At 40.3% G+C, this 23696-nt stretch overlaps 1 protein-coding gene across 1 annotated transcript; it reads right to left on the reverse strand.

Annotated features, from left to right (window-relative positions):
• Window positions 1–328: 328 nt before the first annotated feature.
• On the reverse strand, window positions 329–23423 carry LOC122942271 (C-type lectin domain family 12 member A-like). The gene is made up of 6 exons (XM_044299776.1): window positions 23271–23423; window positions 22109–22222; window positions 10927–11040; window positions 8133–8281; window positions 5339–5454; window positions 329–780 (listed from the first exon to the last, which is right to left on the reverse strand). Exons 1-6 carry the CDS (start codon window positions 23395–23397, stop codon window positions 621–623), a joined length of 780 nt encoding a protein of 259 aa, XP_044155711.1. The 5' UTR covers window positions 23398–23423; the 3' UTR covers window positions 329–620.
• Between the last annotated feature and the right edge of the window lie 273 nt (window positions 23424–23696).

A 23696-nucleotide genomic window follows, 5' to 3' on the forward strand; every position in this document is an offset into this window, starting at 1 on the left:
CTCACTGCTAGTATCTAAAGCTACAGGGTGGGCCATTTATATGGATCCACCTTAATAAAATGGGAATGGTTGGTGATATTAACTTCCTGTTTGTGGCACATTAGTATATGTGAGGGGGGAAACTTTTCAAGATGGGTGGTAACCATGGCGGCCATTTTGAAGTCGGACATTTTGAATCCAACTTTTGTTTTTTCAATAGGAAGAGGGTCATGTGACACATCAAACGTATTGGGAATTTCACAAGAAAAACAATGGTGTGCTTGGTTTTAACAACACTTTATTATTTCATGAGTTATTTACAAGTTTCTGACCACTTATAGAACCATTCCCATTTTATTAAGGTGTATCCATATAAATGGCCCACCCTGTAATTATACAATGCTCTACTCTGAGAGGAGGAAAGGGTAGAGCAGAGAGGACAGGCTCTCCATGAAGTAGATAAAAAGCACCCAGGAACAATGTTACTGTGTTAGAGGCAGCATCACAGCTAGCCATGTAAAGGAGTAACCCAGTCTCTTCAGCAAACAATAAAAGACTATTTAGGAGATTTCTTAATTGAACTTACAATATGAAACAAGTGAACAAGGAAAAAATATTTTCAAATGTGTATATAACCTTTATTACATGACTATAAAGGAAAGATTTGGCAGAAGGTTTACAGGCAACCGTTCACAAATGAATTTCAGCGGAGTACTGCATGATTTATACAAATGTGGATTGCTTGATCTGAAGTCAGAAGAGGCACATTTCATTTCTCTGCACTGTGATGACCAGTATGAGCTGCAATGTAAATGTAAATTATAAAATTATCACAGTTAAACAAAAAACTAAATAATTAAAAATCCTCTATTTTATTCTGTGTTCCAGTGTAAACAGAAAGGTCCTTGCAATCTAATATGTAAACTGATCATCTGAATACAAATTTCAAAGAATATAAATAGACATGAGGAAAGTTATCAAAAATTCCATTCGGATGCTTCATCCAATACCACAAAGAAATTTGCTTCGTAACAAATTACTTAGTCATGAAGCACATTTCTTTGTAAATAGGGGGCACAATGATGGGGAACGGTGATCGTGCCAAATCTGTCATTGAACCCCTCAGACCCCTTTTCGGTCATTTCCGGGAAAATTGATTCATTACTACGAAGCACAAGGAAATTCGGCTTTGTGGCGAATTACATTTTTCCTGAAATTCAGATCTAGTAAATTCGCTCAACACTAGATATAAATTTAAGGAATGCCTGCTTTTCTCTTTATAGATTCTTTAAAGTCCATAAGATGGGATGAATAGGAATGGGGAAAAGTGACCCATGATGTCACTCCCACATAAACATTCAAAGAAAACAACACATTATTATCTTTCATGTAAAGCAGGGATGCTCAACCTGTGGCCCTCTAGATGTTGCAAAACTACAACTCTCAGCATGCCCTGATGTGCAGGCATGCTGAGAATTTTGCAACAGCTGGAGGGCCACAGGTTGGGCATTCCTGATGTAAAGCATATATTTGTGCAAAGGCACAATACCAGGTTCTAGATTACATGTGCCTGGCATGCAAATTAGCAGTAAATATAATGGAGGCCAATAAGTGAATGCTAGGCCCGGCTCATTCCATTCACATACATTTTGATGGCTCCTTAAAGGCTATTAATACATTTTGGGCATTTTTATTGCATTGACTGTATTGTGGGATAAATATTTACAACTGTTTGCATTCAGAATTGAGCTCCATTTGGCTTTTGTAGTTTGCATGTATTCTAATACACAGCAAGCTGCAGAATGCCCTTCACTGTGAATTCAGTTATACAAGCTCTCTGGTGGCTCAGTCTCCAGCACCTTCTGTCATCTCCTCAGTGCTCATCTAGCTGATTTTTTATTTGTTTGTTTCAAATCAGGTGCTTCAGGTCTTGATATGAACTGAACATCTGGAAAGATAACTTCATCAAGTCGAAAAGTGTTGAAACAGAGAAAACTTTAGCAGGCGGGTTACGTTTTTTTCTTTCTTTTATGGGCCTCTTATTCTTTGAGAATGTTAAAAAAATGTTTTTTTTTTTGTAGATTTTTTGTGCCAGATTCTTTTGGTGTTCGATAAGAATGATTTTAAATGGCCACCAGCAACTTGTCCTTCAATGTGAGAAGGATTAGTTGCCACAACATTCAGAACGTCCTAGGGGATAGGGGGTGAGAAGGTATATACTATACATTAGTGAGTTTTGCTGTCAAGCTGCTCAGCCATGATGGCATATCATAGACAGGATCGCATCATTACCATGTATTGTAGAGCAGTAGTGTGTAGTGGGACCCTGATACCTCACTTCTCTAGGCCAGAGATGGGCAAACTGTGGCTCTCCAGCTGTTGTAAAACTACAACTCCCAGTATGCCCAGTCTGCCTACAACTATCAGCCTACAGCAGGGCATGATGGGTTTTGTAGTTTTACAACAGCTGGAGAGCCGCAATTTGCCCATCACTGCTCTAGGCAGCTCTGCAAGTGGAGCCAACCAGTCCTGCCCACATTTTTAAGACTGGTTAGATTAGATTAGATTTATGATACTTAAAGGGGTATTCAAGTTTATAGCAACTGATTGATATTCATTATATAATGAAACATTAAACAATTTTCCAACATTCTTTTTTATATCAATTTCTAATGGTTTTCAAGGTCCCTGTTTGCAGGCAATAAAAATCTGCTCTCGTCATATGTTTTCTTGAAATTGGATTTAGCCGAATCAGTAGGGCAGTTCCATTCCAGTCTGAATATATTTGACCTGAATTGTAAGTGCTCCAATGTGCCTTAAAAGTTTTACATGACATTCTTAGGTCTCCTTGAACTATATGTGACTAATTTCAAACTCTTTAGTGCCAAGCCAGCATTAGTGATCTTAAGGAGAATCTGTCACCAGTGACCTCCCTTTCTAACTGTATAGACACTTAGCTGTTCTTCACCCGATTGTCATAATTCTAAATGAGTTATGAAACTCATTTATGATACTTTTTCCTAATATGCTAATTAGGTTATTGGCGCAATAAGAGTGCCACCATTGCTCTTGTTGCACCCAAGCTCCACTCCTCTCTTTGGCCGGCCCCTCTCTGGCTGTATTGCCACTGCAATCTAAGCCACTTTAATCTAAGCATCCAGTGAGGGGCTGGCCACAGAAAGGAGTGGATCTTGGGTTACAAACCCATTGCACTAAAGGCCTAAATTTCATATTCAGAAACAAGTATCATAACTTAAGAAAGGAGCCTCAGAACACCAAAAGAAAAATGGCATTTTAGTCGGGTGAACCACATCTATGTATGTACACAAACATTATGACTAGGAGAGGTGCACACACACCATCTGGGGGTCATGTGACTTTACTTCTTCTCCTTTCCTGTTTTCTGAAATGAGAAATGGCTAATGCCAATTTGAGAAATTTGCCCAAATAGAAAAACACTAAAAGTTCTGATTCAGATATAACCTGAATTTTTGGAAACTTTGGGTCAAATTCAACATGTTTAGAATTGATTCATTAAACTCTAATTACAACCCAAAACATAGAAATTTGCTGTGAAAGTCATATTAAGCAAGTTGTGAAATTGAAAATCTGCACGTGATGGACAAGGACAGACGTTTAGGCTCCATTCACACGTCTACAATTCTGTTCCGCATTTTGCGGAATGGATTTGTGGACCTATTCATTTCTATGGGGCCGCACGATATGCTGCCCGGATCCGGAAATGCAGACCCGCACTTCCGGGTCCGCAATTCCGTTCCGGAAAAAAATAGAACATGTCCTATTCTTGTCCGCAATTGCGGACAATATTAGGGATTTTCTATTAAGTGCGGTCCGCAAAATGCGGTATGCACATTGCCGCTGTCCGTGTTTTGCGGATCCATGGATACGCAAAACACATACGGACGTGTGAATGGACCCTTAGCATGTGTCATACATAAAAGCAGTGAAACCAATTTTACAGTGCAGGGTAATCATATATGTAAGCACTCATTGTATAGCCAAGCAGGTTTTGATGCAGGTTTAGAAGCCAAAATTAAAAAGGGATAAAAAAAAAGGAGAGAACGTATTAAAGTGTAACTGTCACTTCATTTTTTATACCCTAATGGTACAGTACACCCTGCTGTATAAATGCTTTTGTGCTTTATAATTTTATCTTTTTCAGTTTCACCTCATAATAACACCCAGAAATGTGTGTGTCACTTTCACATCGAGCAGCCTCTTCTCAAACAGTTGTCATGTGCAGCCGTGTCCTCTCTGGGCTCCGGCAGAAAGTGGAGAAGGAGGGCTGCTTTAGATGCTGCTTTCTCCTAAATGGTAGCCGCTAGAAACATGCAACTGATCTTGTTTGGCAGCTGACATCCAAGGCTTTCATACAAGACCAACAATGACAGCTAAAGCCCCAGAGGATAAATCACTGTTAGAAATCGAGTCGGGAGTTATTTTCACTTTCAGCAGTGTTCACTGCATGACGATTTCTATCAGTGATATCTTCCCCTGTACTGATCGTACTGCTGTCATTCTGGTATTGTCTGAAAGATTGGAATGTCAGCTTTCAGACAATACAAAACAGACATATGAGCAGCTAAATCAGCCACCCCCCTCCCTGTCAGTGTGGAGGTGAATGAGGGAGCAGCTGCAGAGCTGATAGGAGGGGAGAAAGATAGTAGAAACTAAATGTAGAAATGTGACATTATCATCAGTGTAGTGACCCACATAAAAAAATTATGTTTTTTTTTACCACACAGTGAACATCATAAAAAAAAAAAATTTTCCCCTAAAAATAAAATAAAAGTTATTTAATGCACTATATATACCCCACAATGATTCTGAAAAAAACTTTTAATGTGACTATTCAGAGGCTAAAATAAATGCTTACTGAATATATGTAATTGCAGGGCTTGTCTCTGGTTAACTGTATGTGAGAGGATACACACTGCTCTGGGGTAGTGGGGGAAGTTATCTGCATTCTGATTGGTCCTGCTAGTTCATGTGAGGAGAGCAAGGGGTTTGGGAAGTGATGGAAATACAGGATGGCCCCAAGGACAGGGCAAAGATCATCACAGGAAGTGCAGCAGAGGAAGATGCTGAAATAGAGGCACAGAGAACTAGGGTTGCTAAGGGCTGAATGCAGACACCAGGAAGGTAAAATTAACTGAAAAATAAAGCTTCATAAATATCTTCCCTTCAGCACATATGTTAGGAATTTCATTTTTGGTAGTGAAATGGCAATTACATTTTAAGGACAGGTACTTCTCTACTACTACTGTTTGAACATAATAACTGGCTTCAATAACTGCATTCAAATAAAAATAAAAATATACTGATGTTACTTACTCACCTAGTCACATATGTTGTGTTATCTAACCACAGCCATCTCTCATTTGTATTTGAGGAACATGAAAGACCTATCCATAGAAGTTTATTCGACGTCCAAAACTTAGAACTGATGAAGTCCTAAAAATAACTTCAATTATATTTAATTATTTCAGGGTATATTATAAATTTGTTATAAATATAAAAATATGTCTTAATTTAATACACTAAATGTAAAAATCTGAAATGAGAAGGAGAGAAGTTGTGTACTAATATTATTACAGTGACAGGGAGGAGAAGACCTACACAGGACCATTTACTTATATAGAGAAGTATGGGTGAGATTTACATTTTGCAGATATGTCATTCCTTCCCTTCCCTCTTGGTTTGAAATCCCAAGGTGATGGTACCAGATGACCAGCTTTGAAAAAAAAAGTTTGTGTTATCCACAGAATAATGCAAAATTATTTTTAAACCTGGTCATCAGGCATCACTTGTCTTGGGATATCTCAAAGTAAGAGAAAAAGCAAGCATGCGTTGTATGTTCTAGGAATGTGAAAAAATAATTTAATTCCATACAAATAGATAAAATAGAACAAGTGAAATATTTCAAATAAACTATATCTTAAAGGGGTTCTGCAGTTTGTTTAAACTGATGATCTATACTCTGGATAGATCATCAGCATCTGATCGGCGGGGGTCCAACACCCGGGACACCCTCCGATCAGCTGTTTGAGAAGGCAGCGGCGCTCCAGGAGAGTCGCAGCCTTCTCACTGTTTACCGCAGGCCCAGTGACATCACGGCTAGTATCAATGGCCTGGGCGGGGCTAAGCTCAGTCCAGGTGTTGGACCCCCGCCGATCAGCTTCTGATGATCTATCTAGAGGATAGATCATCAGTTTAAACAAACTACAGAACCCCTTTAATGTGGAGCCAAAAGAAAAAAAAAGGGGGGGGGGTGGAGGGAGGGATAGGGGGGGCTTATAAATAAAATAGAAACTCAGCACAGGTTTAGATGGAATTATTATTAATGCACTCTCATTTTACTGCTTTGTGATATTGAAATAGAAGAATGTTATAAATTATTTTTTGGAAAATAAAATATATTTAAAAAATAAATAAAAATGTGGAGCCAAATTATATTTTTTATATAATGCACATTTTTCAGAAATGTATCATCTCCCTTTATCATCTCTTTATTTACACCAGCTTTCTGGTGCAAAAGAAGCCAGAGATCTATGGCAGTTCTGAGCTGTTGTAGATACTATGGGCCAGATTTATCATTACTCTGACAGGTCACTCCACTTTCACATATAGCTAAAGTCATGTGGTTTGACGGTAGCAGTTTATCTGTCAGTAAGCGGCTTTACAAAAGTTGCACGTCTTTACAAAAAGTTGCATGTTCTTTTAAAATGTTGCATAAGATAAGCATGGTCCGCACTGAAGTGATTTTGCGCATTTATTTGTGACTTTTTAAATTGTCACAATAATAAATTAGTCTAGCGTTTCATTTACATAAGAAAACATGCCCACTCTCAGAAAACTGGAGAGCATAGCGCAGAGCTAATAAAAGTCGCAAATTTTTATGCAGTTTAAGCAATTGCGCAAAACTTTGCGACCTTTTCACTCCATTATTCTGACTTGAACCAATGATAAATCTGGCCCTATCTGTTTAGGTGCATAGACTCCTGGATTATGTGTCTAATATTTGACGAGGAATGCACCTCATCATAAATTAGGCATGGGAGTTGTAGAAATTTGATCCAATTGTCTAACCAAAGTCAGTCCTGATTTTGAGTAAAATTGATCGGTAAACCTGCTGGTTGGACAAAACTGTCTGCTTTCCAATCAGAACACTTCTAATGTTCTTACAGAGAGCCTTGTCTCCGTCTTTAAGCAGTTGCTTATCTGGGAACTTCTGCCTGCTCACTATTTCATTAGTCGTGGTCTTGGAGTAAGTGACAAACTGTGCACATCTCTCAAAGACCAGCCTTGCTACATGTGTATGGATTTCAGCAGTTCACCTGAAATGGATGTTGTCTATCAAATCACCACTGGGACCAGCTCTTCTTCTTTGTCCACACTTTCCTGACCTGGCTTCTAGCAGGTTAATTCCTGTCGTGTCTGAACCCATTTATATTTAACTGCTACTCGTCTCTGCTGTCCATTAATGCAGAACTGATTAAAGGGGCTGAATGTAACAGTGCAGCAGTAGCACTAACTGCAACAGCATAGCAGTATCGAGGCCCAGGTTAGGATTTTACTTCTTCCAGTTCTGGAATCGGGTTGAGACTTTAACAACAGGATAGGCAGAAATGGAGAAAACTTGACAAATTCTACACCATGGAGAATGCAGGGGGCCAGTGTGAACTAAGGCCTTAAATCCTCTTAAGGTACATGGTTTTATGTTCTTTTATTCAAGTTGATTTTTAGCATTTTATATAGGAAATATAGTACTAAAATCATATGACAAACACTATGGGGTAGCTTTATCAAAACTGATGTACAGGAAAACTGGCTTAGCTGCCCAAAACAAACAATCAGATTCCACCTTCATTTTGAAAAGGAGCTCTGAAAAATGAAAGGTGGAATCTGGTTGCTATGGGCAACTAAGCCAGGTTTCCTTAGCACCAATTGTGATAAATTTTCCCCCCAGGATGACATAATTTAAGACAATTTAAGCTTCTTTGGAATATGAAAGGTGGAATCTGATTGGTTGCTATGTGCAACTAAGGCAGTTTCCCTTTACACCAGTTTGATAAATGCCCCCCTATTATTGTTATTAGTTTTGCTATTTTTTCAACAATTTTTTTTCTTACCCCTTCCTGTGATGTTTTTGGCATTATAAGACTAGCGTTTTGAGCTGAGCAAAACCTCTGCGATTTTTGCCATGACAGCATTTCATCAGACATAGAGTAACATTTCTTCTTTATTGGAACCCAGTTCATTGGACAGAGCAGACAAGAGTCTAGGACCATGAAGTTTTAAATAAAAATTCCATGAATTAAAAAGGTGTTAAATATTATTTAAAACATAAATTACACATAAACATTATTTAACAAAGCATTATAATTTAAGAATATAAATCACAGAGTAAAACTCTACATCGAGAGAGCAGAAAAAGTTACCAACTTCACCTGACTATTGCTTTGACATTCTGTTTTTGATGCTCTAGGCCAGGGGTGGCAAACCCGCGGCTCGCGAGCCGCATGCGGCACCTCGGACCTTTACTTGCGGCTTTCAGAGGAGTGCGGTCTCCTCTACATATGCGGCTCTCAGGGGAGCGGGCCAGGGATGTCGCAGGTTTTCAAAATATTAGCAGCACGGGAGAAGGAAGAAGAAAGCAGTCCCCTCCTTCTCCCTGCGCTGCTGCCGCTGCCACCAATGAGAATGAAGAGGGGAAGAGGAGGGGAGGGGCTGTTTCCACTGCCACCAATGATGTTAAGTCACTCATTTATTCAAATACAGGAGGCGGGTTCTGGCTGCAAAATCATATAGCCCGCACCTGAGAGGTTAAGTGCCGGGGAACGCAGCATAGAGGCCAGGTGTCGGCTATGAGATTCTGCCGGCACCCGCCCCCATATCTGTATTAAAGGTTGTCATTGGTGGCGCAGTACACCCCCCCCTTAATACATGCAGGCCTGCGCTCTGACCTGACGCTGTGTACGTCAGGTCACTATGGAGAGATCGCCACAGTCTTCAGAACAGTGGCAGCAGAGGTAGGATAAGCCTCCACAGTTTTATTTTATTAAAGTACTGATCTGGGGGTCTTATCTGACATGGGGGTAGTATGAGCTCAGATAAGACCCCCAAATCCTCATCAGACCCAAAAAATAAGCCTCTCCAGTGCTCACATAAGACACTAAAAATCAGACACCCCATGCTCACATCTCCCCTATGTCAAATCACCCCTGAGCATGGGGCGGTCATCTAAGCATGGGGCGGTCATCTGAGCATGGGGTGGTCATCTGAGCATGGGGCGGTCATCTGAGCATGGGGCGGTCATCTGTACATGGGGCGTCATATGAGCATGGGGCGTCATCTGAGCATGGGGTGTCATCTGAGCATGAGGCGGTCATCTGAGCATAAGGCGGTCATCTGAGCATGGGGCGTCATCTGAGCATGGGGCGTCATCTGAGCATAAGGCGGTCATCTGTGCATAAGGATGCCATCTGTACATGGGGTGTCATCTGAGCATGGGCGGTCATCTGTGCGTAAGGATGTCATCTGTGCGTAAGGGTGTCATCTGTGCGTAAGGGTGTCATCTGTGCGTAAGGGTGTCACCTGTGCATGGGCGGTCATCTGAGCGTAGGGCGGTCATCTGAGCATAAGGCGGTCATCTGAGCATAAGGCGGTCATCTGAGCATGGGCGGTCATCTGAGAAATCTTAAAACACATTGTGAAAAACAAAGATTGCCAGAAGTCTCACTAAAGCTGTCTACACTACAGGTAGGAAAGGTGGTTTAAATGCACTTTTAAATGTTTGATAACTCAATTGCAGTAATACTGTCGTGTGCACGCATATTTGTGTAAACGGATAGCTTGTGGCTCTTGGCAGTCATAAGATTTTTTTTTGGCTCTTTGTGTCTGTAAGGTTGTCCACCCCTGCTCTCTAGGCTCTAATTTTTATGAGTTGTTAGGCTACATTCACACTAGCGTTTCTATTTTCTGGTAATGAGATCAGTCACAGGATCTCAATACCGGTGAAAAACGCTTCTGTTTTGCCCCTATTCATTGTCAATGGGGACAAAACGCAACTGAACAGAATGGAATCCTCCAAAATGCATTCTGTTCCGTTTGGTTGAGTTCCCATACCGGAGAGCAAACCGCAACAAGCTGCTGTTTTCTTTCCGTCATGGGATACGAAGCAAAACAGATCCGGCATGACCCACAATGCAAGTCAATGGGGACAGATCCATTTCCTCTGACACAATAGAAAACTGATCCGTCCCCCATGGACTTTCAATGGAGTTCATGACGGATCCGTCCTTGCTATGTTAAAGATAATACAACCGTATCTGTTCATAATGTATGTAGATGGTTGTATTATCAGTAATTGAAGCCTTTATTTGCTGAACCCTGCCGGATCCAGCAAAAACGCTAGTGTGAAAGTAACCTTACCTGTTCCTGTGCATTTCTCTTTGGTTTGTATTTTTTAGCTTCTGATGCATTATCTCGTTCTTTGACTATGTTTCCCGTTGGTCTGTTGATGCTCTGATTTACTTCTGTATTTTGATCTCATGTTCTAAGTAGACCTGACCTTGAAAATGCCATTTGTTGATAATTTCATTGCTGCTACCACTGAGAGTTACCATTGAGCCCATACTTCATGGAGCACATCAACCTTGGGTACACTCCATACACCACGGTAGACTGTGTCGGTTTAATAGGGGTTACTACTAAGGATCCACTAATTGAAAAGTAGCAGAAAAATGGAAACTTTCAAGAAGCAGCCATCAGAACTGCAGAATTGACGTATCACAATAAAGAGAATTGTCCATATTGTACAACAAATACCATTTATCAAAGAAACATTTATCGATAATCATCCAACTTCTCATGAAAGAAAATCTATGATGGTTTTCACACCAGGATTATGTTTAAATGTTTTACCTTTTTGTTCCTCTTCATTTCTCATGCACAGGTCATTTCTCAAATTTGCCAGTGTTTGTGAGATACTTTGAATTCTACCACGGTAATAATTTTGCTTCTCATAAGCCTGAAATACTTTGAAACAAATTTGCTTTTACAAACCTCAAAAGTATGTAAATTTTCCAGGAAAAGCAGCTCGCAAATACATGGCAAACACACATGCAAATACTTTCCAATAATATATCAGTCTATATACTATCAGTATAGTATGCTGTAAAGATGATCATTTCACCATGTTTCCATATACTGTACATATGCAGTATGGGCAAAATTCTTCATTTGTATTACATATGCAAATGGAAGCCCGAAGGCAGGTCAAACTAGCAATGATAATAAAGTGTCAGAGACCTAAAATGCTGTTAGCATAGGGGATTAGACTAGAGATGAGGGAATTTCATGTTATGAAACTCGTTCACGCTTTGTTTGGTGGTAAAAGCAGAATTCCATTATGGATTCCCTTACCATGGACCATAACGTAATTCTATGACAGAATGCATAACGGAATGCCTTTAGAGGCATTCCGTTATTCATTCCGTCATAATTGGACTCCCCTGCATAACGGAAACGGGATGCATCTGTTTTGCTGCCCATAAACTTCTATTATGACGGAATGAATAATGGAATGCCTCTAAAGGCATTCCATTAGGCATTCCGTCATAGAATTGCGTTATGGTCCATGGTAACGGACTCCTTAATGCAATTCTGATTTTACCACCAAACGAAGTGTGACCGAATTTCAAAATATGAAATTTGCTCATCTCTAGATGAGACCAGCAGGCAGGACAGAATTTGCAGATATAATATGCGAGTAAAAATGCAAATGTATTCCACTATTTTACCTAACAGTAATTTTCTAGTCTTCTCTAAATGTCTTCTTTCTTTTTGTAGGGGATATATGGGTCTTTCTTATTGTTTAAAAATGGTATCCCAGTGTAAATGCATTTTCCGTAGCATTGGGGTATAATATTTTTGCTGATTATGAATAATTTTGGCATCATACACTTAGCTTTACACTTTTCCAGTATATGGAGAACAACTTATTACGATTTATATATAAATATAGTTATATTCTTTATATGATTGCTAAGTAAAACATTGCCTATACGGGAGCAGAAGGACTTGACTTATCATGGCACAGATATTGTAAGTATTATTTGAGGTTAGGGGTGCTGGTCTTTATAAGGGCAACAAAACAAATGCCTTATTTTAAAAGGGTTCTGCGACAGGGTTAATTGTGATGTGCCTATTATCTTTGAAGGGAATCTGTCAGTTCCCAAACTAGAGTAAAAGGTCTATAGTTTAAGTAACGCTAAGTCCAGCAGTGAAATGCATTTTACAGCTGGTTTGTGGGAGCACAGTATCGGAATGCAAGTAAGTATGAAAATAAAAATTACATACCCGGACTTGCAGGTACCTGCGTCATACTCTAGTTTGGGGGATATTTTGGAGCTGACAAATTGCCTTTCAGAAATTATGCTCTTTCATTAAGGAGGCCAAACTCTGTAATTTACTGTCTAACATAACCAAGTGTCCAGCTTCCCCTATATGGCCCTGTTCACATTCTTTGTTTAACCCCTTAGGGACCCGTGACGTATCGGTACGGCATGGTTCCCGAGTCCTTAAGGATCCATGACGTACCGGTACGTCATGTGTTGTTCCGATCACCGCCGCCCAACGGGCGGTGATCGGAACAAGGTGCCTGCTCAAATCATTGAGCAAGCATCTCAGCTAAATGCGCGGGGGAATCCCGTGACCCCCCGTGTCGGCGATCGCCGCAAACCGCAGGTCAATTCAGACCTGCGGTTTGCGGCTTTTACCTGGTGCGGTGGCGGTGCTGCCATCGGGTCCCCATGGTGCTGTGGGGGGGACCTGATGGCATGCAAGGCAGCGCGATGCCTTCCTGAGGCATCTGCGCTGCCTTCCGATGACGAGCCTGTGAGATCCAGCCCCCTGGATCTCACAGGCCGGAAGCTGTATGAGTAATACACACTGTATTACTCATACAGCCAATGCATTCCAATACAGAAGTATTGGAATGCATTGTAAAGGATTAGACCCCCAAAAGTTCAAGTCCCAAAGTGGGACAAAAAATAAAGTGAAAGAAAAGTTGAAAAAATTTAGTTTCCCCCGCCAAAAAATTTAAAGTTTCAAGTAAAAATAAACAAAAACGTAATTTTCCCCAAATAAAGTTAAAAAAAAAATTGGTAAAAAATAGGGGAAAAAAAAAAAGTATACATATTAGGTATCGCCGCGTCCGTATCGACCGGGCTCTATAAACATATCACATAAACTAACCCCTCAGATGAACACTGTAAAAAATAAAAAATAAAAACTGTGCTAAATAAACCGTTTTTTTGTCACCTTACATCACAAAAAGTACAACAGCAAGCGATCAAAAAGGCGTTTGCCCACCAAAATAGTACCAAATCTAACCGTCACCTCATCCCTTTAAAAAATGAGCCCCTACTTGAGACAATCACTCAAAAAATAAAAAAAATATGGCTCAGAATATGGTGACACTAAAACATCATTTATTTATTTTTTTAAAGCTGTTATTGTGTAAAACTTACATAAATAAATAAAAAAGTATACATATTTGGTATCGCCGCGTTCGTATCGACCGGCTATATAAAAATATAACATGACCTAACCCCTCAGATGAACACCGTAAAAAATAAAAACTGTGCTAAATAAACCATTTTTTGTCACCTTATATCACAAAAAGTGTAATAGCAAGCGATCAAAAAGTCACACGCACCCCAATATAGTGCCAATAAAACCGTCATCTCATCCCGCAAAAATCATACCTTACCCAAGGCAATCGCCCAAAAAATGAAAAAATTATGGCTCTCAGACTATGGAAACACTAAAACATGATTTATTTTGCTTCAAAAATGAAATCATTGTGTAAAACTTACATAAAAAAAAAGTATACATGTTAGGTATTGCTGCATCCATGACAACCTGGTCTATAAAAAATATCACATGATCTAACCTGTCAGATGAATGTTGTAAATAACAAAAAATAAAAACGGTGCCAAAACAGCTATTTCTTGTTATCTTGCCTCACAAATAGTGTAATATAGAGCAACCAAAAATCATATGTACCCTAAACTAGTACCAACAATGATGCCACCCTACTTTTTTGGAGTTTCTACTCTATTGGTGCATCAAGGGAGCTTCAAATGGAACATGGTGTCAAAAAAAACAGTCCAGCAAAATCTGCCTTCCAAAAATCGTATGGCATTCATTTCCTTCTGCGCCCTGCCGTGTGCCCGTACAGGGGTTTTAGACCACATATGGGGTGTTTCTGTAAACTACAGAATCAGGGCCATAAATATTGAGTTTTGTTTGGCTGTTAACCCTTACTTTGTAAAAGTAAAAAAAATATTAAAATGGAAAATCTGCCCAAAAAGTGAAATTTAGAAATTGTATCTCTATTTGCCATTAATTCTTGTGGAACACCTAAAGGGTTAACGACGTTTGTAAAATCAGTTTTGAATACCTTAAGGGGTGTAGTTTCTTAGATGGGGTCACTTTTATGGAGTTTCTACTCTAGGGGTGCATCAGGGAGGCTTCAAATGGGACATGGTGTCAAAAAAACCAGTCCAGCAAAATCTGCCTTCCAAAAACCGTATGGTATTCCTTTCCTTCTGCTCCCTGCCGTGTGCCCGTACAGTAGTTTACGACCACATATGGGGTGTTTCTGTAAACTACAGAATCAGGGCCATAAATATTGAGTTTAGTTTGGCTGCTAACCCTTGCTTTGTAACTGGAAAAAAATTATTAAAATGGAAAATCTGCCAAAAAAGTGAAATCTTGAAATTGTATCTCTATTTTCCATTAATTCTTGTGGAACACATAAAGGGTTAACAAAAGTTTGTAAAATCAGTTTTGAATACCTTGAGGGGTGTAGTTTATAGAATGTGGTCATTTTTTGGTGGTTTCTAATAAGCGTCGCAAAGTGACTTCAGACCTAAACTGGTCCCTAAAAATTGGGTTTTTGAACATTTCTGAAAAATTTCAAGATTTAAGATAAACTTCTAAGCCTTGTAACATCTCCAAAAAATAAAATATCATTCCCAAAATGATCCAAACATGAAGTAGACATATGGGGAATGTAAAGTACTAATTATTTTTGGAGGTATTACTATGTATTATAGAAGTAGAGAAATTGAAACTTGGAAATTTTCTATTTTTTTCAAATTTTAGGTAAATTTGGTATTTTTTTTATAAATAAAAATGATTTTTTTTTTACTTCATTTTACCAGTGTCATGAAGTACAATATGTGACGAAAAAACTATCTCAGAATGGCCTGGATAAGTCAAAGCGTTTTAAAGTTATCAGCACTTAAATTGACACTGGTCAGATTTGCAAAAAATGGCCAAGTCCAGAAGGTGAAATAGGGCCGAGTCCTTAAGGGGTTAAATTATGTCTGGAGGACTCCAGACGAAAACCTCCAATGGAAGGTTGTAGTATATCCCACTGTATAGGCATACAGTGGGATACGTCACCTATGCGCTCCCATTGTAAGACAAATGGTTTACTGCTTTATGGGATGCCATTTGATGGAATAGCATAGTCGACTACATTATTCCATACTTTTTTGTGGTGGCCATATACTGACCTGGCCAAAGGATACTTATTTGGCCACTGTTGAGTGAATGGAACCTTAAGGATATAGGTAGCGTGTACGCTGGGAGCTTATCGGGCATATGGTACCTGCTAAGTGTACATCGCGACCATGATGTAAATAGGGCTAACATTTACCGTACATTTCATCCTCCTAAATGGTAGCCTTTCTCAGTCATCAGTTTGGCAAAGATCTTTGAGGATTTAAATTTTAATAAGGTCAGGTAAATTCCGTACTTTAGCACCAAAATAGTCTGTAATTGTTTGCCTATTTGCTCAGTCTACTTCAGGAATGCACATTTTCTGGTCCGAGGGCCAATTCATAGAATCATAATAAAACTTACATGGGGTGGGGGGCGGAGCTAACGGCTGAGCTGTGAAGACATGCTCTGCTGAGCTCCGTTATCTGCCTGCCAAAGGGACCAGCTTATGCTAGCCTGAACACTTCAAAAATGGTGAAAAATCGGAGGGCAGAAGAACTTAGATCAAGCTGTGATCCCGAAATGCCCTAATCCAGGTTCGGGAATGGTGAAATATCTTAAAAAACAGACCGCTTCGCCTGCAGTCAAAGAATCCAAGATGGCGCCGGCTGACGAGCGCTCTGAAGCTGGAGCTGAAGGTGGCATGTCTGAGGGAGAAAGCGACGGGGGTGAGTCTCTTAGCTCCCGCTCCCTGCCTGTGTCACGGCGTTTCATCAAACAAGCCCTTGCTGAAGCCTTATCTCCTCTAAGGCAGGAAATCTCTGTACTCACCCAGGAGATTCAGCACATAGGTCACCGGGTTGAATCTCTGGAGAATATCAGCCAGGCCACGCTGGAGCATAGCGCTGCAGTCTCCCAATCCCTCTCCTCCTGTCAGCAACATATAAATCAGCTGCACGCAGCCATGGAGGACCAAGAAAACAGGGGGAGGAGGAATAACCTTCGATTCAGAGGCATACCAGAATCTGTGCCTAATGAGGATCTTATCTCTGTCATTAAACAAATAGCTGCAACTCTCCTGGGAAGGGAAGACTTGTCTGGCATGATTATAGAAAGAGCTCACAGAGCCCTCAGACAGAAGCCTAAGGACACAGAACCTCCCAGAGACATTATTTGCCGTTTCTTGAATTATGCTGACAAAGAGAAAATCTTTATTGCAGCCAGAGCCTCAAATGCCATATCTTTTGGTGATTCTTCTATCAAGATATTTCAAGACCTTTCCCCAGTCACCTTGAACAAGAGGAAGATCCTGAAACCCCTCACAGACCATCTGCGCAACAAGAATATCTTATATAGATGGACTTTCCCCTTTGGTCTGTCCTTTAAATATGCAGGAAAGCAGATCAAGATTTCATCCCACACGGACCTTCAGGATGCTCTTTCTTTCATGGACATTCCCCCAATGGACATAACATGCTGGGACGCAGTGTCTGAGATCTCCATTTTGCCTGAGCTTCCGAAGCTGACCCCTTGGGAGAAGTTTGCTACTCCTAAAAGACAACGAACGAAGCATCGCAGCGGACATCTGACCCCAAGGAGGATAACTGAGACTGTGTCATAGCTCTTCCATTCGGATAATATTGACACAATATAAGTAATGTCTCTGTCTTTGCTCTCCAATGAACCCACCTTTCTACCCCTCTCTCATTCCCCCCCCCCCCCCCCTTTAACATGTTTTTTTTTTTTTTTCCCATTCTCTCCCCCCCCCTTCTCTCCCCCCCTCCCCCTTCTCCCCCCCCCCCCCCTTTTCTGTATCTGGAGTGTATATTCAAATGCCTCATTTGTCCCCTTTGATAGCAGGATCCTAAAATTGGGTTGAACCCACATTTCCCCCCTTTACTGATGAAGCCATCTAGCTTCATATTGTTATTAAGGCGGCAACTAGATGTTCTAACGCCGCGTTATTGTTCTATTATCGTTTATGTTTTTTATTTTAGTTTTTAAATTTGTGGAACCCCTGGATATTTGTCACTTATATGTCTGTTGAGAGGGGAAGGTGTGCTCGCTTCTCTGGGGGCCGCTACAATGGCCCAATTGCTTATCCATGAATGACCTCAAACTAGCGTCCTTCAATGTGAAGGGCTTAAGATCCCCATCTAAGAGATCACAAATTTTCTCCCTCCTTTGGAAGGAAAGATGTTCAGTCGTGTTTTTACAGGAAACCCATTATAAACATGGCAAATATCCTGACCTTTCCTTTTCAAAATATCCAAATTGGCATCATTGTGGAGCGGGAGGAGCGGCCTCCAGGGGAGTGAGCATAGGTTTCAAGGGAAATGTTCCTTTCACTTATACTGCACATACGCAAGACCCAGATGGCAGATACATAATACTCAAGGGTACTATTGGTAGTAAAATGTACACCTTTGTCAATGTTTACGCCCCTAACATTGATCAGATTGATTGGCTCCTCTCCCTTTTGACCCTGGTAGAGGACTTGCAGGAGGGAACCCTCGTCTTGGCAGGTGACTTTAACGTCGCCCTACAGCCCCTTGTTGATACGTCCTCCAAAAAGTCTTCCTTCTCAGCTAAATCTCTCAAAAAGTTGAATTCTAGGTTATATGATCTAGGACTTATAGATATATGGCGTTGTCATAATCCTAATCATACTGACTATACTTTTTATTCCGCTCCAGGTCATTCCTATAGCAGGATAGACTACATACTTGTACCGAAGGACCAGATACCTTTCTTTTTGGATGCAAAAATTGGTAACATCACCATATCAGATCACTCCCCTATATTTTGTACTATAAGACCGACATCTGAACCAGGTAGGACTCCTATTTGGAGACTTAATGAATCCGTGCTGAGCAACGATGGCCTTAGAAAGTACTTTAAATCCCTTATAGAGGAATATTTTTCCTTTAATAACACTACAGATATTTCCCCACAGACCCTTTGGGATGCCCATAAAGTATATATACGAGGATACTTTATTAGTAAATGTTCATATCTGAAGAAACAAGCAGAAAAACACCTATCCTCTCTTTTGGACCAGATTCACATATTGGAATCTCTCCACAAGAGATCCCTTGCAATCCATCACTTAGAAAAATTGACCACCCTTAGAACAGAGCTTAAGAATCTACTAAACGCCAAAGCCGCTAAATACTATTTATCTTCCCAACATAAATTTTTTGCCCATGGCAATAAGGCCTCTAAGTTTATGATGCAACAAATCAAACGTAGAAAACTAGCTAGACATGTATCTTCCATCAAAACTTCCCAAGGCCAACAGCTCTTCTCCTCTGAGGCTATAGCGGAGCAATTTAGGATTTTTTACGAAACTCTGTATAACTTACCCCCTCCTGTAGAAGACTCTACTTCCCAGAATAGAGAAATTTCAGTTAAGGCCTTTCTAGACACATTAAATCTGCCTATATTATCCCCAGATCAACAAAAAGCCCTAGAAAAACCCTTTACCTCATCTGAACTAGCGGCAGCCCTTAAAGCCTCCCCAGGCCCGGATGGTTTTCCCTCCACTTATTATACCACCTTCCAAGACTCTCTGATCCCCTACTTCCTCCCGGTCTGTAACCTCTCTCTCTGCAACCAACCTTTATCAGCTGATATGACTAACGCCCTAATAACTATAATACCTAAAGAAGGTAAGGACCCTACCTCTTGCGCTAATTATCGCCCGATATCCTTACTAAATACAGACCTGAAAATTTTGGCGAAAATGTTAGCCACAAGACTTCAGTCTTTTCTCCCCAATCTAATCCACCCAGATCAAGTGGGATTTGTGAAAGGTCGGGAGGGAAAGGAAAACACCACTAAAGTTCTTGATGCTCTCTTTTATGCTTCTTATAAAAAAAGACCCTTAGTATTACTCGGCACCGACGCTGAAAAAGCGTTTGACCGAATAGACTGGTCATTCATTAGACATACCCTACTTAAATTTCATATCCCTTGCCCCTACATCAATGCGGTTTTTGCAATGTATACTAATTCCTCTGCCTCAGTCCTGGTCAACAACCTTATTTCTACCCGCTTCTTAATTAAAAACGGTACACGCCAGGGATGCCCTCTCTCCCCCCTTATATTTGTTCTAGTGATGGAGACTCTTCTGCAGGCATTGAGACAAGATGAGGACATTATGGGACTAAAATTAGGCCTGAAGGAATTTAAATTAGCGGCTTTTGCAGATGACCTGCTTATCACTACAACAAATCCCACTAAATCAATGCCCCTAATAGTATCCCTTCTAAATAGATTTGGTCTCCTCTCCAACTTTAAAGTTAATCCCAATAAATCCCAGATCCTTCATATTGGACTATCCCCGACTCAAATCTCTGCTCTTCAAGTAAACTCCCCCTTTAACTGGTCTAATAGACATTTGACATACTTGGGCATTAAATTAACTTCTCATCTCTCAGAACTATTTCAGCTCAACTATGCCCCCCTCCTGAAGGCCATTGTTGCTCAGCTTGATTCCCTGGACCACCCTTACTTGTCCTGGTTTGGTAGAAAGAACCTGGTAATGTCCCTGGTGATTCCAAGACTCACTTACCTCCTGCAGGTCCTCCCAATTGCCATCCCCAGGTCCTTTTTTAGGTCTTTGAACTCCCAGATACGGAAGTTTATCTGGCAAGGTAAAAAACCTAGAATTTCCTTTGCTACTCTAACAAAACCTAAACATCTAGGTGGGATAGGTTTGCCCGACCCTGAGCTTTATATGAAGGCTATTCATTTAACTAGAGAGATTGATTGGCTTCGGCCCACAAATCATAAACAATGGTTACCGTTAGAAAATATTTTCTTTCCTTCTACTATTAGAGCCCTGCTGCTGGCGGACAGCCCACTTCCTGCCTTCTCCTCTATTCCAAATCCCATAGTTCGCACCTCATTAAAGGTATGGAAGTGGTTTACCGCCAATAGCTGCGCCCTACCTCTGCCCTCTCCTCTCCTCCAGATAGGAGATATTATCTCATTAGCTCCAAAAAAGCTGAAAGATTCGTGCCCTTTAAGGATCAGATCCTCCACTAAATTAATGACTGATCTTCTGGACGTTAACGGGTGTGTCCTCACAGGGGAGTCTCTTTTAAACAAACTGGAAGCGACTCCCTCACATACCTTACTCCTTACTTATATGAGTAAAGAAATCAGCCTTAGAGCTAAATCCCTAAACATGCAAAAACCCCTAGATTGGTTTGAAAATCTATTGAAGTCTACAAACTACCCATCTAAGTTAATTTCCGTTCTTTATAAAAAGCTTTCCCTCTCCTCTTCAAATATTAAACCGACAGCAATAGTACAATGGGAAAAGGACCTGGGAAGACAATTCTCTCATTCTGAAATGACTAGACTCTTCTGTACTCCACATGTGTGTGAGTGCAGGAGAACGGTTACAAGGTACTAGCTAGGTGGTACAGAACCCCAGACAAGATCTCCTCATACTACCCAAATGTCCCAGACACATGCTGGAGATGTGACAAAAATAAAGGTTCTTTTTTCCATATCTGGTGGGAATGCCCCCTGCTAAAACCCTGGTGGGAGAAGATATTCAACCTAAGTAATAGCATATGCAAGACCAACTTCCCCGCTTCCCCAGAGATCGCACTATTGTCCTTTGGCATAAAGGATGGGGACGTCCACAAAAAAACCCTCTTTTCCTTTCTGATCTCAGCTGCACGACTACTTATCCCCATCAATTGGCGCAGTTCAGTCATTCCAACCATAGACCATTGGACAGCCAAAGTTGATCAGTTCTACCGCCTGGAAGAACTCTCACACTGGGAATTGAAATCTAGAAGTACCTTCCTTAGTATCTGGTCTTTATGGAAGTCATATAGAAACCTTACTTAATATCTCATACGCTATATCCAGGTGTTCCGAAGTTCTTTGTTCCGTAGTTCTTTGTTCTACTCTCAGGTTTTTCTGACATATGTATACAAAAATGTCTGTACTTGAGATCTACATACGGTCTCTATACAAATGCTACGATTGTAACCCAAGCCTTATAATGTCTTTGCACTATACTGTGATATTTTACATTATCCGTATGTACGGACTATTTATGTATGGAAAAAATACAAAACAATAAAAAATTGTTTATAAAAAAAAAAAAAAAAACTTACATGGGGTATTATGACCTGAGGATGGCATCACGTTAGTCACATATTGTATTACTCCCATAGACAATAATGAAGATAGCAGTACAAATAAATGGCCACCACTTCACCTCATCTACTCCATTTTGGAGTGCCACACTGACGTCAGGAGGCCCTCATTCTGATAATCTATGTGGGTCACTGAAATGGCCACACAGTTCACCATTAGTACTTCCATCACTCTGCTCCTATGCTGTGGGCCTCTTCTCTTTTCTCTGACACAAAACATACATGTGAGTAGCCTCCAAAGATGGACAAACATGTCTTATGACCAGATGCTTGGGTGGCAGGTTGTGCATCCCCGGTCTACTTGGACATATGTCTTGGCCTTAGCATACAATTTGCTTTTTCTCATCCATATTAATATTTAGCGAAAGTTTATTTTGAAAATACCTTCACACAGGGAGACTTACATGAAATAGCAATTGCTAAAACGGCAAGAAGAAGAATGGAGACCAGTAGCCCTATTATAATGTACATTTTCTTCTGATATCTGGAGGGAATAGCATTATGTTCAAAGGAAGCGACTGCAAGGAAATAAAGAAAAATGAATCATGGTGAATTCTCAGTCTCGTAGAGAAATTTCTTGTCACATGCCCAAGACTTCTTAATTCATTTACCCCTTCACACCACAGCACAGTGGATTAGATATGTATTTTATTTCATGACAAAAAGGAAGTAATACTTCATAATACACATATAATTAGCTGTGCCTTTTTCGGGTGAAGGTAAGTGGACTTTTTTGTGCAGCGTGTAGCTATAGCAGTGATGGATGAACCTTGGCACTCCAGCTGTGGTGAAACTACGACTCCCAGCAAGCGGGGCATCTTGGGAGTTGTAGCTTTACCATAGCTGGAGTGCCAAGGTTAGCCATCACTGCTATAGGGAATGGACAGTTTGAATTGGCATCCAGCGTCCTGTGCCTTAAGGCCTTTCATACCTCAAGAAAACATCAGTATTAAAATTAGCACTTGGTGGGTGGGGGCCAAAGAGCTTGTAGTTATGCCTCTGTTTGTGGGCTGTGATATATACTGTAATTACTGCAGAAAACCATTTTCAAGTTTATTATTTGCTGTGCAAACAGAGTGCATATTTAACCTAGAACAGCATAATATAGCAAAAATAAATCATAGGCCCAGGTTCATCAAGATCGGTGTCATCGTAAACTACATGCCTTATAATAAATGACATGGCTCCTCCAGCAGTACGTGCGCTGGAATGAAATTGGCAAGGGCAGGGTTTAAGTCATATGCAATTTCTTCTTGCGTAAAATATTGTTGTAAAGTAACATACTGCCGAGTCCAAACATAAGGTGGCATAAAGAAAAAGAAACTGCCCCATTTTAATAAATCTGGAGCTATTTACACCTTTTTCACTGTCAGTGACAATTTCCCCTCTACACCTTTTTTTGGCATAGAAGAGGCAATGCCATTGCGACTTTTCTAGTTGCAAATGTCATTTTACGTCGCTCTCTCCTCGCCACCATTTCATATAACTAATTTTCATAAAATTGACAGATGATTTCTATAAAATATAGACATATTAATATAATGTTACTTGATTGTGAGCTCTTACCTTCTGGGTTCTTCTCCACTGTATGGCTAGTAGATGCATGTTTGGAATCATGAAATCTAAGGTCAGCATATGTTATCTCTTCACCCATTGTTAGAGGAACTGAAGAGTTGACTTCACGGCCAAGCATGAGAACATCTTAGTGATATTAATAACTGGTATTCCATTCAAACTTCCTGATTACGCACCTGACGCGTCTTGTGGTGAGAAGCTTTCTGCTCAATAACAGGTTACTGATGATTGCTAAATGATTTTATAATGCAAACTGGATGGATTTTAGATAAAAAAAGTCTTATGGGGAATACTCTTCAACAAAAATCGAGAAGCAGAACAATATTACTTTATGGTAATAATGTATGAGTGCTGTGACTCGCTAATAATGACTAGAGAAACGGTGTAGGTATCTTATTAAAGCCAAGAGTTTGCTCT

Source organism: Bufo gargarizans, chromosome 6 (assembly GCF_014858855.1).
Source record: "Bufo gargarizans isolate SCDJY-AF-19 chromosome 6, ASM1485885v1, whole genome shotgun sequence".
In the NCBI taxonomy this organism is placed as follows: Eukaryota; Metazoa; Chordata; class Amphibia; order Anura; family Bufonidae; genus Bufo; species Bufo gargarizans.